Here is a 17,271-nt window from a genome sequence, read left to right on the forward strand (position 1 = left end):
ATAGCAACAGCCCTTAAATAAATATTTGGAGCTGAGGGTGTCAAACAAAGGTCATCTACCCATGTGGACACCCAAACCTCTATTTCACTATTGTCCATAGGATTTCAGTGACTTTATCAAATACACTGTTAAAATCCTGGTTATTCTTCTAGAAGTTTTGTCAACAAAAAGGAAATGAGTCCAGCTGGTACGACTTTTTCAGAGTGAACTCCTGCTGAGTCCTGCTTCCTTTTCCAAGCTTCCTTTCCTCAGCTACTACTTGCCCTTCTTACTGATATTTAATCCCCAAATCTAAGTGTGAGCTCAAGATATATGAGTGAAAAAGAGGCAATCAAGAATCTGGAGAAAAGACATTCCACATAAAACTAGTCTGGAAACAAAACACTCCCAAATGAACACCTGTCAATATTTCTTACATTCTGAGAGTTCATTAACAGTTTAAGTAAATAAACATGTACAGATTGTCCAAAGTCTGGGAAGAGCATAATTATTTTCTTAGAATTTTGCTCAGAATAATTAATACTAGTAAGAGTTTAATAGGTCTATTTTCCATTTGACTCCAGCCACTTCAGGCAAAAAAGACAAGAGAAATATTTAATAGGGTGGAAGGAGGTATTAAAGGAAAATGAAGTCGAGGAAAGAACAAATCTCTTATCCAGGTTACCAAAAAAAAAAATAAATAAGTATATAAATTATGAGAAAGAAGTGAAATACCGTACTTTTATCTCCAGGTAGGATGGATCTGTAAAACCGGTCCTTCTTTTTCTTCTCCTCTGGATTTGGAGGCAGAGGTTTGGAGCCGTGGTTTAGGGTTCCGGCGTCTTTGCTACCAGCTCCAATCATAGTGCTGGTGTTTCTCATTGGAGGGGCTGGGGGTTTATCTTGAATGTCCAGGCCGTTATTTGACATTGTCACCACCACCAGCAGCTACTGGAATCAGAAAAAAAGAACATAGCATTTTTATTATTTCTGAACAAAAAGAAATGTGTTGAAAAGTTTAAAAGAATCCAAATTATACAATCCTTCCTCCAGGGCCCTGTTGAAGCCCTTCTCTGCATACCACGACTACCACTATCATATTCAGTCAACAGTACTCAAAGATACAATGCCTACTCTGTGACAAGCACTGCTAAAAATTCACAAGGTTCTTGCTTTTTCTCTGCATTCCCCTATCTGAGGCTTTGGAGAACACAGAAAACCATGATGATGTAGTTTAAAAGATAGAAATTTAGCCCAGCTGAACTAAGTATGAATCCCAGTGCCACTTATTAGCTTTAGAAAAATTCTTTAATCATTGTGTGCCATTTATTCATTCACCTGAAGATTAAATAAAACTGCTACTAGCATTCCACACAGTGAATTTTCTGCCTATCTCTGATTTTGTAACATTCCCTCTCTGGAATGGACTATATCACTCTATCAAGGGTCTGTAAAGCTGCAGGCTTTGTAAATAGTTTTATTGAAACATAGCAACACCCATTCATTTACAAAGGTCTATGGCTTCTTTCGCATTCCAATGGCAGGACTGAGTGGTTGCAACAGAGACTGTATGCCCACAAACCTAAAAATATTTACAATCTAGTTCTTTACAGGAAAAGTTTGCGGACACCTGGCCTATATCACCTCTGCACTATCACCTTCCTCTAAAATTTGACCTTATTCTAAATATACGATGGTCAATGAAGTACCCATCCTATCCTATATGATGCTGGATTTATTGGCAATCTCCAATGCTTCTGGAAAATATAAAGAATAAAAAAGGGGGGGAAAGAGGTAAAATCTCCTATTACATGGTAGCAACAGTTTTAATGAAGATAGATGTTATTACCTCAAATAAGTGTCAATGGATAGATATGTTTCCAGAATTAATAAAGTTTCTCATTATTCTTCCATGCTACAGAGGATATTATATCTTTAACCATGACTACTTAGAATGTAAGCTCCTTGGAGTCAAACACAACAGTGTTTTAAAGACTAAAGTTTCTAATAAAAAAAATCAGCATAATAATTACCCAGAGCTTTTTAGAAAATAGAGATGCATGGTTTAACTCTCATAAATTTTGATTTTGTATGGCTGGGCTAAGGCCAAATTCTGTAATTTAAAAAACTAGTGATCTTAATACCAGCCAGATTTGAATACCACTGCCTTACATATCAATTGCTTAAATGGTATAAACAAAATCTATAGGAGTCTTTTTAACATTTTCTAATAAATGCAAAACTAAATGATGCCCTGCATTCATCCCTCCCTCCCCCACCCCCCAATCCTTTCTCCATGTGCCCTTTGGAACTGTTCTCACCTTTAAGCAGTTAGATGTCTCCACCAGACCCAGGGCAATGGTATATTTCTAGGTTATTACATTTATTTTTACTAGATTATAATTGTTTTCACCAGAAGCAAGTGTTCCCCAAAGGTTGTGCTCTATTTTGTCACCTTTACAATCCAAAAGTACCTAGTAGAGTATCTGACTTATAGTAGATTCAATAAATTTTTTAATTAATCAAAAGTTTACACAGGGCCCTGACTGGTTTGGCTCAGTGGATAGAGCGTCGGTCTGCGGACTCAAGGGTCCCAGGTTCGATTCCGGTCAAGGGCATGTACCTTGGTTGCGGGCACATCCCCAGTAGGGGGCGTGCAGGAGGCAGCTGATCGATGTTTCTAACTCTCTATCCCTCTCCCCTCCTCTCTGTAAAAAATCAATAAAATATATTTTAAAAAAAAGTTTACACAGGGATATATGCCTTGCCATTAAGGAACTTAATACAGATGAAGTTTTAAGGTTCTTCCCAATCTGACATGGGCCTACCTTATACACTAAGCCACCACACCTGGACCCAACTTACATTCAAACTATACCTCAGAAATCTCTGTTCTCCCGAATTTGCCAAATAGTCTCTTACCCCCTCCTGACTCCCCAGTGCTTCTGGTCAATGATGTCTCCTACTCATCTTTCCAGGTCAAATTCGAACTCCATCTTTTTATACAATTCATCCTGACCTTCCTCTGGCACACCAATTGCTCCTTACTTCTTTTTTGAAACAAAATAAATCAAGTAAGTAAAGACAATCTTGTCTAGACTAACTCTCTGGGTGGTGTGCTTTTTATCCATTTCTTCCAATTGCACTTTGAAGCTCTGCTCTTGCTTTTCCCTACCAGCCCCAACCCAGGTCCCTCAGCACCGCCAAAGAGAGCTTCTACCGGCTCAGTTCTCAAGTACACTTTCCCACTGCGAACTGCCAGTTCCAAAATTATACTCCCTGCGGCCACCTGATACTCTAAGCAGGCCCTTCCTTGCCTCTTCAGCCAACAACTTCATTGACTGTAACTCCCTTTTATGACCACAGCCCAGGACTGTGCCAAAAAAGGCTTCATCAGCCTTTCTGATACATACAGCTTTTCTTCATTTCTCAGTTCTTTCACTGCGCCTGGGGAATTCTTGGTGGTAGAGCTCCACTTTCAAAAAGAGCCCAAGTTACTTAAAACATAAAATCTGCTTTTGAAATACAATGTTTGAATTCACTGCACCATATTCCAGCCTAGGTCTCCTGCCTATGGTTGAAAACCTCCAGTGATAAAAAAAAAAAATCTACAGTCTCAAAAGTCAGCCTATTCTATCTTTGGCCACCTCACTTAGCGAATTCTCACTTATATTAAGTTCTGCCTACCTCACACTGCATGGCAATTACTTGTTTACACATTTGCCTCCCCTTTCATTCCTCTCCCCTGCCAGACTATGAACACCCCCAAAACAAAATCCAGTCTTGTTTACTTCTCAATCCCCAACCCCAGGCCTGGCAAAGAATAGGTAATGAATAAAGACTTGTTGAACAAATAAAAGAACAAGTGAACAAATAAACAAGTAAATAAACAAACAAAAACTACTTCCACCTATTAGTCCTAAATACCATCTCTTAGGGCTATTCAGAAAAGATTATTGCCTCTTCCCCAGACAGAACTTTAGATACCTGAAATCATCTTTCACCCAGCTGGCATGGCTCTGTGGTTGAGCATCAACCTATGAACCATGAGGTCACGGTTCAATTCCCGGTCAGGGCACATGCCCAGGTTGCGGGTTCAGTCCCTACTGCGAAGGCATGCAGGTGGCAGCCGATCAATGATTTTTCTCTCGTCATTGATGTTTCTCTCTCTCTCCCTTCCTCTCTGAAATCAATACAAATATTTTTTTAAATAAATAAATAAAGGTGGGGATTAGAATCCATGTCTTCAGACTCTCCGCCAAAGGATTTTCCAACTATATTTGAGGTATTCTAGCCTCTTTGTCCCTTTTCTGACCTGACTTCTACTTCTGATTTAAGTTTAGGTTGGTCACATCTAGCCAATAGCAAATATAGAAATATATAAACATGTTTGGGCTGGACTTGATTGATAGTTCCCAAATTTCTTCCAGGAGCTAATAAGCACCAAAGAAGATATACAAATCCACATGAAAGTTATATACACCTTTTGCTGTAGTTGCAGGTTCCTCATTCAAGTACAACTCAAATCAATAACTTTTTACTAAGTACTTACATGTAAGGTGCTATGCCAGAAACCAGAGATTTGGAGACAAATAAATGAAAAAGACATGATCCCAACTCTAGAGGTTCTCACAGTCTAGAAAGCAGGATAGACAGGACCTAGAAAACCACAATGCCAGGCCATTTAAAAGAGTGCCATAGAACAGTACAAGCGATAAAATGTCAGAAGACACAGGAAGGAATACCTATATTGAATTAAGGTAATCAATGAGGCTTCATAAGAAGAGATGGTATTAAGAGTAGGGTAATAAATAGGTCAAACTAGTGGTCTTTGACTCTCGACTATTAGAATCCCTATGAGCTTCTTAAAGCACCAGCTGAAGTACTTAAGGGGAAGTATACTAATATCTGCAATTTACTTTGAAATGCATTTTTAAAAATAAAATTGATTAATGGATGAACTTAGGGATGGGCTATACTATACATGTCAATATATAATATATAATGGATGTGATAAAACAAGTATATGAAAATGTTTATGGTAGAAGAATCTAGATCAGCCGTGGGCAAACTACGGCCGGCGGGCCGGATCCGGCCCATTTGAAATGAATAAAACTAAAAAAAAAAAAAAAAGACTGTACCCTTTTATGTAATGATGTTTACTTTGAATTTATATTAGTTCACACAAACACTCCATCCATGCTTTTGTTCTGGCCCTCCGGTTCAGTTTAAGAACCCATTGTGGCCCTCGAGTCAAAAAGTTTGCCCACCCTGATCTAGATGGTGGTTTTACAGCTATTCACTATAAAATCCTTTGAACTTTGCTGTATGTTTGAAAATTTTCCTATTAAGAAGTTGTGGCTTAAGCTCTGATGTAATTGGTCTGGAACAGCACTGGTCTAGTATCTGAACCAAAGAAAACAGACAATAAATAAATGATTTTGATGGAGAGCAATGAAGGCAAATGCATCCTAGACCACGGGAATAATATAAGTGCGAGAGTACAGTGTGGAAGAAGGCAACGTGAAGGTGAAAAAGTAGGGTGCAGGAATCACAGAGGGTCTTTTACAGCATTTTTTAGTCAGAAAATGGTCCCTTAGCAAATCTAGATCTATGCAATGAATGTCTCATGTTAAAAATAAAAGATGACACTGTTGACTTTTTTAAAGGCTGTAAAGAGATGACAATGAAAAAAAAGGTGTTGCCTGAAGGAGGGACCAGCTGCTACCCGTCTGCAGTGAATTCTCTGTGAAGCCGAGAGCTCACACAATGAGACTTGGGAAGTCTGGGAGAGTCTTTACACTGCCTAAGAAACTTGCCTAAAATTCTAAAACAGTTTCCCCAGAGAACCTTCTGGGCAAACTATCTTCACAAATAGGATTTCTGCCATCATTTGGGGCTGATATTTGAATTAACAATAGATCACTTGTGGAAGTTTACAGAAAACTTGGAAATCTATTCAATTGGTATCGATTTTCTCAGTCATTCATGCAAATATTTATTTATTACCTACTGTTTGCCAGGCTGTGCTAGGTGCTGGAGATAAAATAGTGAGCAAATCAGAAGAAACAAAATCTCAGAGATGTTTCCAGTCACCCAGGGTCACATAGCTGGTGGGCAGCAGGGGCAGGAACCTGAAATGAAGTCTATAACCAAACCTCCTTTTCTTCCACCACATCATCACACCTCACTGTTCATGCTAGAGGCAAAGGGACCGACTAGATAACCCCTAATAACTCCCCCCCGCCCCTCAGACCATTATTTTAAATGAAGGAGAGAAAGGAAGAAGAAGAAATAAAATTTATTCCAAATATATATTAATCACATTTCTCAGTTCCGACAACTCAGAGCAGCTGAAACTGGCATGACCTATACTCCCCCCAAGACTGGGGAGTACTGCATGCCCTTGACACCTAGTTATGAGAATCTGATCTTTAAATTGTGCCAGGAGGTTTTCTTTGGCAGAGGCCTAGAATGCTGCGGTCTTGAATTTGCTGAGGGATGTCCTTCTGACATGTCAAAGACACTCCCGCTATGCAGCCTCCAGCCACTTTAGCAAGAAGAAAACAACTGCTGAGGTAGCAGGGAGGAAAGCTGGAGGCTGCTTCTGGACGGTTAGGAAAGCTACTTTAATTTCTAACCCTCAGTTTCCTCTTAGCAAAATTCAAATAAGGCTACCTACTTATACAGTTATGAGAATTAAAAAGCATATATAAAAGCATCTAGCATGCTACCTGGCACAAAATAAATATCCAATAAATATGTGTTCACATCCCCCACTCACCTCTCCAGTTTTTCTCCGCTATTTCCTAAACGGGTTGTCCCAGCTCAATATGCATTCACGCCCCTGCCTTTGCCCACACTGCTCTCCCTGCTGAAAATGTCCCAACTCGCCTGCCAAACAAAGTCCGACTCAATCTTCAAGACCCAGTTTGACTCACTTCCTCTATGAAAATCTTCACAGAACACCCCCTCTACATCTTCCTTCCCCCAATTTAATAGCATTTTATACATACTTCTAAGCAGCAGTTTCCATATTTCATCACATTAATTTCACCAGACTATGAACAAATCAAGGTATAAAACTGAATCTGATTAACCTCTGTATTCCAGAGTCGGGCCAGCACAGGCCTGGTAATAGTACAGGTTCACTAAAAAGCAACCTGTTTTAGTGGGAAGAGAAAAGGAAGCACTAGGAACTGGAAGAATCTTGAAAAATCAGTCAGTTCCAAATCTTTATGTTATAGTTAGGAACCTGAAACCAAAGGGGTATGCAATTTATCTAAGATCACTCAATGAAATAGGGAGAAAGCCATGACTCGCCTCTGATAACTCTGATTCCCTTACAAGTATTTTCTACACTGATTATTATTTGAGACGGAATGAACAAAGAAGTGTACCTGGGAGGCTTCTTGCAATTGGCGAGGTCTGAGAGGCAAGCAAAGTGAGATGGAAAAGGCAGAGAGATTTGGTGTCAGACTTAATTAAGGTCATTAAGGTTGGCCTGGTACCTTCATCCTCTCCTCCTCCAACCAATCACACCTGCACATCTTCCTCATTCCTACCACCCCTGAAAAATAGTCCCTAGAGTTACTTCCAGAAACCAATACCAAAGGTCTTATAATCCTCTCCCTACCTTCCTGACCTGCAGCACCAGTTGAGCTACTCCCAAGAGTAAGCTTCAAACCTCTAGACCTCTTAACGAGTGGCCCGAGCTGAGAAAATCATCACTAAAATAGCCCATACGATCTGAGACGGGATCAATAGGCAATCTGGTTCAATCTTCCAAGAAACACTGGAATCTATTCTGCTGTCTCCTAAATAGATGATCTTCCAGGTAATCGCTGCCTGAACATATCCTGTGGTTTCCCACAATGCCACATGCTGCCTCAAAGGAACATTTTCTCTTGGAAGTATTAAGAACCACAGCATGAAAATGGACTGCCCTCTTGCCTCTAAAGGATATCCAGACTAAGCCAATCAAGCTTCTAGTGCCCATTTACTTCCGTCACTCTCAATCACTCACACTCTCACTCCCAACCTTTTCTACCCTCTTGTCTGACCAAATTCCTCACCCCTTTCCGACTCCTTGCCTCCTTGCCTTAAAGGAAGCCTGGCTATCATCTGAAGAAGAGTCCTCTCTAGCAGCCCTCTCTACGGGAAGCTGTGTTCTCTCTCATACCCAACCCATCAATGTTGTCCTTAATTTTCAGTGCCATTTCATAAAACTATTTCTTTCTCTTCCTCTTGTAGAAACCTCTGTTCGTTTTAGTAGCCTCCACTGGCTGCTATCACACTTTCTTGCTGCCTCATACTCACTTCCTGGCCACCCCACTCAAAGGCTTTAGTTCCTAGATCAGCCTTCCTCTGCACCACGGCAGTTACCATTCTAGGTGACTTTGACAGCCACGTTAATGATCTTCCAACACTCTGGCCAAGTTGCTGACCTCCAGTCCAAGTTAGCCGGTACTACCATGATCACATCCTGAACCTTACCACCAAAATGTGCATCTACTCCAATATTTGGAATGAGTCATATCTACTCCAAACACAACCTCTTATTCATACAGCTCACTTACTCAAGAACTTCCACCACAATTCCTAGACTTCGTTTTAAGCTCCAATGCACTATCCATTAGTCCCCTCTGCCTTTGCTTCTCTTTTTCCCTAATCATAGTCTGTCAGAATCACTCAAAAATCAAAAACCATCAATCCTCAACCCTGGTAGATCAGTTGGTTAGACCATGGTCCCAATACACCAAGCTTCTGGGTTCAATCCCCAGACAGGGCACATATAAGAATCAATCAATGAATGCATAACTAAGTGAAACAACAAATCAATGTTCTCTCTCTCTCCAATCAATAAATAATTATTTTTTAAAAGCCACAACATTAATCTTCTAAAACTCAACAGCAACAACAACAAAAAACAAAAGAGCCTGATTCAAAAATGGGCAATGGATGGACACAGGCAATAGGGTAGTGAAAACCTGGGGTGGTGGATAGGGGCTGGGAGGAGGGGGGAGAAGGGGGAAAATGGGAGATATCTGTAATACTATCAACAATAAAAAAAAAATATATTTAAAAATGAAAAGAAAAAAATGGGCAATGGGTTTGAACAGACATTTTTCCAAAGAAGATATACAAATGGCCAATAAGCAAATAAAAAGATGTTTAACGTGACTAATCATTAGAAAAATGCAAGTCAAAACTACAATGAGATACCACCTCGCCACCATTAGGATGGCTACTATTAAAAAAACACAAGTATTGGTGAGGATGTGGAGAAAATGGGACCCTTGTGCACTGTTGGTAGGAATGTAAGATGATAAAGCAACTGTGGAAAACAGAAATAGCACTTCCTTAACAAATTAAAAATAGAATTACAGGCCCTAGCTGGTTTGGCTCAGTGGATAGAGCGTCGGCCTGCAGACCAAAGGGCCCCGGGTTCAAATCCAGTCGGCATGTATCTCGGTTGCAGGCTCCTCCCCAGCCTGGGTCCTGGTCAGTGCTCATGCAGAAGGCAACCAATCGATGTGCTTCTCCCACATAGATATTTCTCTGTCTTTCTCTCTCTCTTCCACTCTCTCTAAAAATCAGTGGAAAAATATCCTCAGGTGAGGATTTAAAAAATAATAATAATCTATATATATAAAAGGCTAATAGATAAAGTGTCCCCTTCGGGAGTTCAACCGGGAGACGGGGAGTTTGATCGCTTGCTATGACATGCGCTGACCACCAGGGGGCGGCGCAGAATGAAGGAAGGTCCCAGCTGGCAGCCGGAAGGCCTTGATTGGCCCTGATCACCAGCCAGGCGGAGGGATCTTACCCATGCATGAATTTCATGCACCAGTCCTCAAGTTTAAAAATAAAAATATAATGACTGTACGATCCAGCAATTCCACTTCTAAGTATATACCCAAAAGAATTGAAAGCAGGGTTTCAAAAATATGTTTGTTATACCCATATTCATAGCACCATTATTCACAATAGCTAAAGTGTTGATGCAATACATTGACAGATGAATGAATAAGCAAAGTGTGGTATATACATACAATGCAATATTATTCAGAAAAGAAAGGAAATTCTGCAATATGCAATGACATGAATAAACTTTGAAGACATTATGCAAGTGAAATAAGCCCATCACAAATAGACAAATAATGTATGATTCCACTTATATGAAGCACCTGGAATAGTCAAAATCATGGAGACAGAAAATACGATGGTGGCTGAGAGGGGCTGGAGGAGGGGTGAATGGGTTTAATAGGTATAGAGTTCCAGTTTTACAAGATGAAGTCTAATGGGAATAGATGGTGATAACAGTTGCACAATAATATAAATGTATTTAATACCACTGTACTGTACACTTAAAAATACGTAAGATGGTAAATTTTGTTATACATATTTTACCACAATAAGAAAAGGAAAAAAGGGCAACTAGAAATTACTATATAATAAATACACTATAATGTGCCAAAAGTTCACAATGGTATGGACCGTCATATTACAGTAGGAACCTGTTCATGAGGTAGGGACCAGTGAACTAAAACTTACATGTTAACTATGGGCAATGCATAACTGAATCTAAGTAAAATCTGTCAGATACTTTAAACAAATCTGATCAATCAATCTAAACAACTCTGATTTTTTTTAAAATCACTCCCTTGCCTTTTCTGTTTCCAACTTCAATTGGAAATTGAACTAGTCTATCTCCCAACTGTCTCTATACTGAAGCAGTTGAATGCCCTTGAGAACATACCTGGCTTCACTTGAAAATTATGGTACCTCCCTAGCTGTGATTATCTTACCTCAAATGGGCATTCAACTGGATTCTCTACTCACCTTTAGTTGATAAGATTATCTTCCATGAGAAAACAGAAATCTTTGCAAGAGAACTCCATCTTCCCACCCCCAAATTACATGCCTCCCTGCACCTGCACCATCCAGTTACAGTAAAGAAGGTGTCCCATCAAAAGCCATTCTCTCACCCAGCCAGTGTTGCTCAGTGGTTGACCATCAATCTATGAAAACCAGGTTCCCAGTCAAGCATATGCCCGGGTTGCAGGCTCAATCCCCAGTATGGGGCATGCAAGAGGCAGTTGATCAATGATTCTCTCTCATCATTGATGCTTCTATCTCTCTTTACATCTCCCTTCCTCTCTAAAATCAAATATATATATATATATCTGTACTTGTACTCTCTCTCTCACCTGGAATGATATCCTCTTTCAGCTCCATTAATATTTTCTGTCTCTCTCTCTCTCTCTCTCTCTCTCTCTCTCTCTCTCTCTCTCTCTGATTCTACTTACATGAGGTACTTAAGAGGGGTCAAAATCAGAGAGACAAAATATAATGGTGATTGACAAAGACTGAATATATCTCTCTTAGATATATTCAGCCATTCAACATATATTTATTGAGCATCTACAATGTACCAGTACTAATCTAGGTGAATAAGACAAAGTTCCTGTGTTCATGGAGTGTATGAACTAGTTAGGAGAGGTAAACAAAGAAATAAGAAAATAAATATACATTTCAAGTCCATAATGAAAACTGAAGAGTAGTATATGTGAAAGGAGAGCGGGGAGACAGGGATGGAGGTGGTACATAAAAAAAGGTGATCAGAACAGGCTTCTCTAAGGAAGACACACTTAAGATCTGAATGAAATAAGACAGCAAATCATAGTAATCATACCGGGAAGCATTTTAAGCTGAGGGAGCAGTAAGTACAATTGTCCTAGATAAGAACATTTGGGCGTGGGGAATGGCAAAAAGGCCAACAAGACAAGAGTTGAGTGAACAAGGAGAATGTGGAAGGAAAGTGAGATTGGAGATGACAGCCAGAGGTTAGATTATGCAGGACCTTACAGAACACAGTAAGTTTGGATTTTGCAGTAAGTGTGAGAAAACAGTGAAGAGTTTTGAGCAGTGATCTCAGGGGAGGAAAAGTAGTGAGATCATTAAGAAGTAATTACAATAATCCAAGTGAGAACTAATGGTGGCTTGAATGAATGGTAGTAAGTAGAAAGAAGTATTACCAAGGTTGATATATTTTGAAGGTAGAGCCAAATTATTTATTTCGAGAGTGAATGTACAGTGTGAGAAAAAAAGAAAAAGAAAAAAATCAAACTTTATCTTCAAATTTTTGGTCTGATATAAGAACACTGGGTAAATATCCTATGTGTCTCCTATTCAGACAGACAGACACACACACATACACACACACACACTCCTTTCCCTTGACACCAACATCCTCCTCCAAATACCACTTAGTTTTTTGTTCCCATTTATAGCAAAACTTCTCAAAAGGAGTGTCTACTTACTAGTACACTATCCAACTCCCTCCCCTTCTGTTTGCCAACTAACATCCTATTATTTCACCAAAAGTAGTCTTTCAAGATTACCAATTATATCCATGTTGCCAAATCAACTGGCCAGTGTGGCTCAGTTGGTTGAGTGTCCTCCCAAGCACCAAAAGGTCACGCCAGTTCAATTCCCAGTCAGGGAATTGAATGCCCATGTTTCAAATGCCCAGTGTGGGTGTGCAGGAGGTAGCCAATCAATGTTTTTCTTTCACATGGATGTTTCTCTCTCTCTCTCTCTCCCTTCCTCTCACTCTAAAAAAAATCAATAAAAACATATTTTAAAAAATAAATAAAAAACCAAATCAACTATTCTATTCTCACCTTATTCAATTTCTCAGCAACATTCAACATAACTGATCTCCCTTCTCTTTCAAATGCTCTATTTTCTTGGCTTCTGGGAATGCACATTCACCTGTCTTTCCTTCTATCTTTCTGTCTACTCCTATCTTCCTTCACTAGCTATCCTCTATATGTCCAAGACTAGGAACCTCCATTCTTCATACACTACACTCTCCAACAAATGATCTCATCCATTCCCATGGCTTTACGTATCATCTATATGTTGATATCTCTAGCCAAGTGTCTGTCTCTAGCCCAAAATCTGTCTTTCAGACTAAATACAATCTGTTAGACAACCCCACCTGTATTTCTCATACGTATCTTAAACCTGACATAAATAAATGGAAGTCTTTTTTTAAATATATTTTTATTGACCTCAGAGAGGAAGGGAGAGGGAGAGAGAGATAGAAACCAAATGGAACACTTGCTTTTCACAGCATCTATGGTGAATTTTAATTCTATTTGCTTACTTACTATATATCTTCCTCAATCAACAGTAAGCTTCCCAAAGGAGCAACTAAGTCTGCTGTGTTTACCAATGTACTCCTAGCAACTACATAGGGCTTAGCAAGAGTACACACCAAGTAGACACCAAGATTTACCAGACACTGTGGCTGCTTTCAAAATATTCGCATACTAATGGGAGAAGCAGATGCATAAACCACAATGATAGGACAGCATGGTAAGGGCCACTGCGTGATGAGAGGAAGCACATGAGTGCTGCATGAATCCAAAAGAGGGGCCCTTAGTAGCCCCACAGCGAGGGGAGACTTCCTTAAGAAGGTGACTTCAGAGTTTATTTTTGCAAGGTAAGAATAAGTATAGCTATCAAGTCCCTACTGTATGTATTTTTCTTTTTTACAGAATTATTTTGAAATGTTATTATAGCTCCTCAAGGTAAGTATAAATATCTTCTATTTTACATATGAAACTCAGAAAGATTAAAAACCAGATAGCTAGTAAGTGGTAGAACCAGAATTTGAATTGAGGTCAGTCTGCTTTTAAATTCCTCCCCCTTCCTTCCTTTCTTTCTTTTTTTTTTTTTTCCTATATCACAAGGCATCACTAAAAACAATATATTTTTATACTTGCCACCTACTATTTGCTTGACCTTAAACAAATCACTATACCTCTTTCAGCATGGGGTCTCCAAATCACTCTCTAGCCCCCTCCTTTTCCTTTATGATCAAGGGTTGGGGTTCAGCTGTCGTCAGTGAGCAACCCTGAGCACTTCTTTCAGGCTGCAGCACCTGAGCATTTTTCCTGGCTGAACATGCATTCGGGAACAACTACAGTAACATTTGTACAGAGCGCTTTACAAGTTCCAGGGCAGTTTCACATATGCATTATTTCACTTGATCTTCACCAGTCCTATGAGCTGCTAAATCCTTATATTACAGATGCCAATGGAAGTAAAATGCCTCGCCTAGCTTCATCTGGTCTCTGAACTGTACTGCCCGCCAGAAGTTGAACTGAAGAAAACTGGGGAGGGAGGAGGGGCCTCCCAGGAAGGAGAGGAATAGAGCCAATGACTCATAGAGGGAACTCAGCACCAAGTCACCCAATGGCCTAGAGCCAGGAGAAGTGAACAGGGACCAAGTCTCTTACCCTTCCAAGGTAATGAGTGTTTGTTTGGCCATGGCACAGTGACCTACCATATAGAACTGTTCTTTTTCCTTCTCAGCAGAACCTAGAGTCTAACCCCATAGGTAGGCAGAAATGAGAATATAAGGAAACTCTATGTACACTATATGTACACACAGGGCCAGAAGATGTAAGAGACTAGGGGTCACCTTTAAAGAAGACTTGAGTTTAGGACCCAGCTCTGTCGCTGACTTGATGAATCAAAAGTTCCCTCTGTGTTATCACGGCCCTTTGTACTTCTTTTATACCACATACGTTTATGGCATGAGGTTACAGATATCCGTACTCCTTCACCTGTACTGGGAGGCAGCAACTGAGTCCAGTTTCCATTTGTGTATCCCCAGCACCTGATACCATAACTAACCCAGAATAGATGATTCAGACAATGTCTCATGATGGATGGATGCCATATTCAAAGCTTTTTGTGTGTATACACATTCCACATTCTAGTCTAGACAGTAAGTGCCAGGAAAGCTGCAATCCTGCCTTATCTCCGCTTCCCCTCTCACTCTCTTACTGTGAGAACACTGCCCAAGAAGAGTTTGCTGAGTAGAAACAACCCAGTCCGAAAAGCCAGCCTTCAGAGGGAAGGAGGATTAACCTGTATGTTCCTCTTTCACACCACTATCCACAAATAACCCCCATCTTGTCCAGGCCACCCTCTTCTTCAAAAGACCACTGTTCTCCCCCAGAACTCCTGCTTCTCTGCCTCCACCTCACCCCTGTTATCCCCCTCATCTTCTCTGGGCTCACAAAGGTTAACCTCTTTTCCTCCAGGTCAGTAACACCTCAGAGATGCCAGAGTCTTGTTCCTCTCCCAGTCAACCTTACCAGAATGTGAGCTTCTGCCCAGTCCTACTGGACCCTCCTGCTCTCCTCCCAGGCTAGTGTTCAACCTCCCACCTCCCAACTTACGTTCTCCCTACTGCCTGCTGCTGCCCAGTCCCCTCCAGGAAGGAGGTGGGGAACCAATCCAGGAAGAAAGGCTGCCTATTGGTAGGCCCAACGCAAGGCACTGAGGCAGTGAGGAGAGAGGCTGACACTGGGGAGGAAAGGATTTGTAAGTGTAGGCCAAAGCCAGGGAGGTAGGTGGGAGTTAGAGAGTGCTCAGACCACACAAACACCAGAGCAAAGGTCCCTACAACCAATAACCCAATAATAATGAGAAACTTTATCAATACTTCTAAAAGGAAGAGAAGAACGCCTAACCAAGCAGGAGCAGGACCCAAGAGAGAGAAGGAAAAACTAGCAATGGAGGGGAAGGGACAAGACAGGGGAAGCATGAGGGAGCAGGAAGAGCGAAACTGAGGCTGGGAGAAAAGGTGGGTCAGGCGCAGGATAGAAAAAATCACCAGGAGTAGGAAAGAAAAAGTAGAAAGAGGAAGACAAGGAGGCAGAGTCATAAAAAAAAGACTGAAGAGAGGAAGGAGGTCCTAAATAATCAAGTAGGTTAATACCAGGCCTGACATGTATTTCTTGGTCCCAGATAATCAAGAAGGAAAGATTATAGTGATTAAGACATTACCCAGACCCCAAGTCTGTCATTAACTTGGCAGAATAACAAGGGGGTTCCAGAGAGGATAGCCTAGTTTAAAACAGCTTTATACCTAAGTATCAAAAGACTGGTCAGTTTTGAGAAAAACCATTAGCATACCTTGGCCTGCTTCTTCCTAATCCCACCTCCCTGCACACAACACACCTACACGCAACACCAAAACAATCAGCATTCTCAACCTCTGCCTTGCCCAGAAAGCCACTGGGTCCTGAGCAGACCAGCAAGATGCCATCCACAAGCTGGCTAGAAGACAGGACACAGGTCTGCTGCCAGAGTTCACCTGTCTCCTCCAGGGTGAAGGGGGCTTCTCTGCCGCCCACGGGAAGGACTTTATAAAACCAGCTCACTTTTCCAGGAGGCAATCTGACAGCCCGGAAAAGCCAGAGTTGCAAACAGAATGTCAAGCCCTTCGCTGGAGAGATAAGGAAACTGAGGCCCACAGAGGCTCCTGGAACAGGGCCAGCCCCCCAAGTTTCCTATCTCCCAGTTTACTGGACCTCTTAACAGGTCACTTATAATATAATGCCCCTCCCCAGCACCCTAGAGGGAAAATGAACCCACCATCCCAGCTGGCATGTAGCTAAGCGAAGGCAAGGGAAAAGTATCGCCCTAGCCACCAAGCAGGCGGGTGCTGGTACAGGAGCAAGGTTCCTGAGGCGGAGCAGTTCCCCAAAACCCAGCTTCCCCTTCGCGCCCTTCCCTGCCACAGCTCTGATCCCAGTGCTAGCCTAGCCCAGCGTCGGCTCCTCGGAGGATTCCACCTTCAGCCCTTCTCTCATTTGGGATCTCTTAAGGGAAGAGACCCTAAAGCTACCAAACCTTGCAGCACCACTGCTCCGAAGCCTGCAGACACTAACCCCTCCCCAGCATCGCCCTGCTGGGCCGGCAATACCTGGTGGGGAGAGCTGGCCCCGGCATCTCTGGCCACTGTTTTTGTCGCAGAGCCGCACCTCTCTCCCGCCGGGCCTGGCCACGCAAAGCCCGAGCTCCACCCGGGCCTCTGGTCGGCGGGAGCAGGGCTCCCAGCAGCTCCGCGCCCCAGCTCCCGGGTGCAGCACGCTCCCGCCCTCGCAGCGCGCAGTGAAGGCGCTGCTTCGGGGTTGGCGAAGCAGAAGGGGCGGGGGAAGAAGGGAGGCCAGGAGGCGGGAGGAAGCCGCGCTTCTCCTTTCTGAGAAGCACTGAGAGCGGGAGGGGAGACTACTACCTTCCCTCCCTCTCAGCTCTGAGTCTCCAGCAGGAGGTTATTTTTTCACTTAGACTAGGCTTCCCACGGGCCAGTTAAGGGTTTTGGGTGAGCCCCAGGGGCCAGGAAGAGAACCTCTGTGCCTTCGTTTCTGCAGCCCGGCCTGGACTCCAGGACAACTGAAGTCAAACCTCGGCTCCATC

The 17,271-nt window shown here is 41.9% G+C and overlaps 1 protein-coding gene across 1 annotated transcript in view; it reads right to left on the bottom strand.

Moving 5' to 3' along the window:
• PAK1 (p21 protein (Cdc42/Rac)-activated kinase 1) overlaps positions 1–16,980 on the bottom strand; it is a 73,409-nt gene extending 56,429 nt beyond the window's left edge. Inside the window, 2 exon segments of the mRNA XM_015569652.1 lie at positions 720–927; positions 16,778–16,980. Coding sequence (XP_015425138.1) covers positions 720–909 — 190 coding nt within the window. The 5' untranslated portion in view covers positions 910–927; positions 16,778–16,980.
• Between the last annotated feature and the right edge of the window lie 291 nt (positions 16,981–17,271).

The sequence above is a fragment of the Myotis davidii genome, unplaced genomic scaffold, assembly GCF_000327345.1.
Source record: "Myotis davidii unplaced genomic scaffold, ASM32734v1 scaffold646, whole genome shotgun sequence".
In the NCBI taxonomy this organism is placed as follows: Eukaryota; Metazoa; Chordata; class Mammalia; order Chiroptera; family Vespertilionidae; genus Myotis; species Myotis davidii.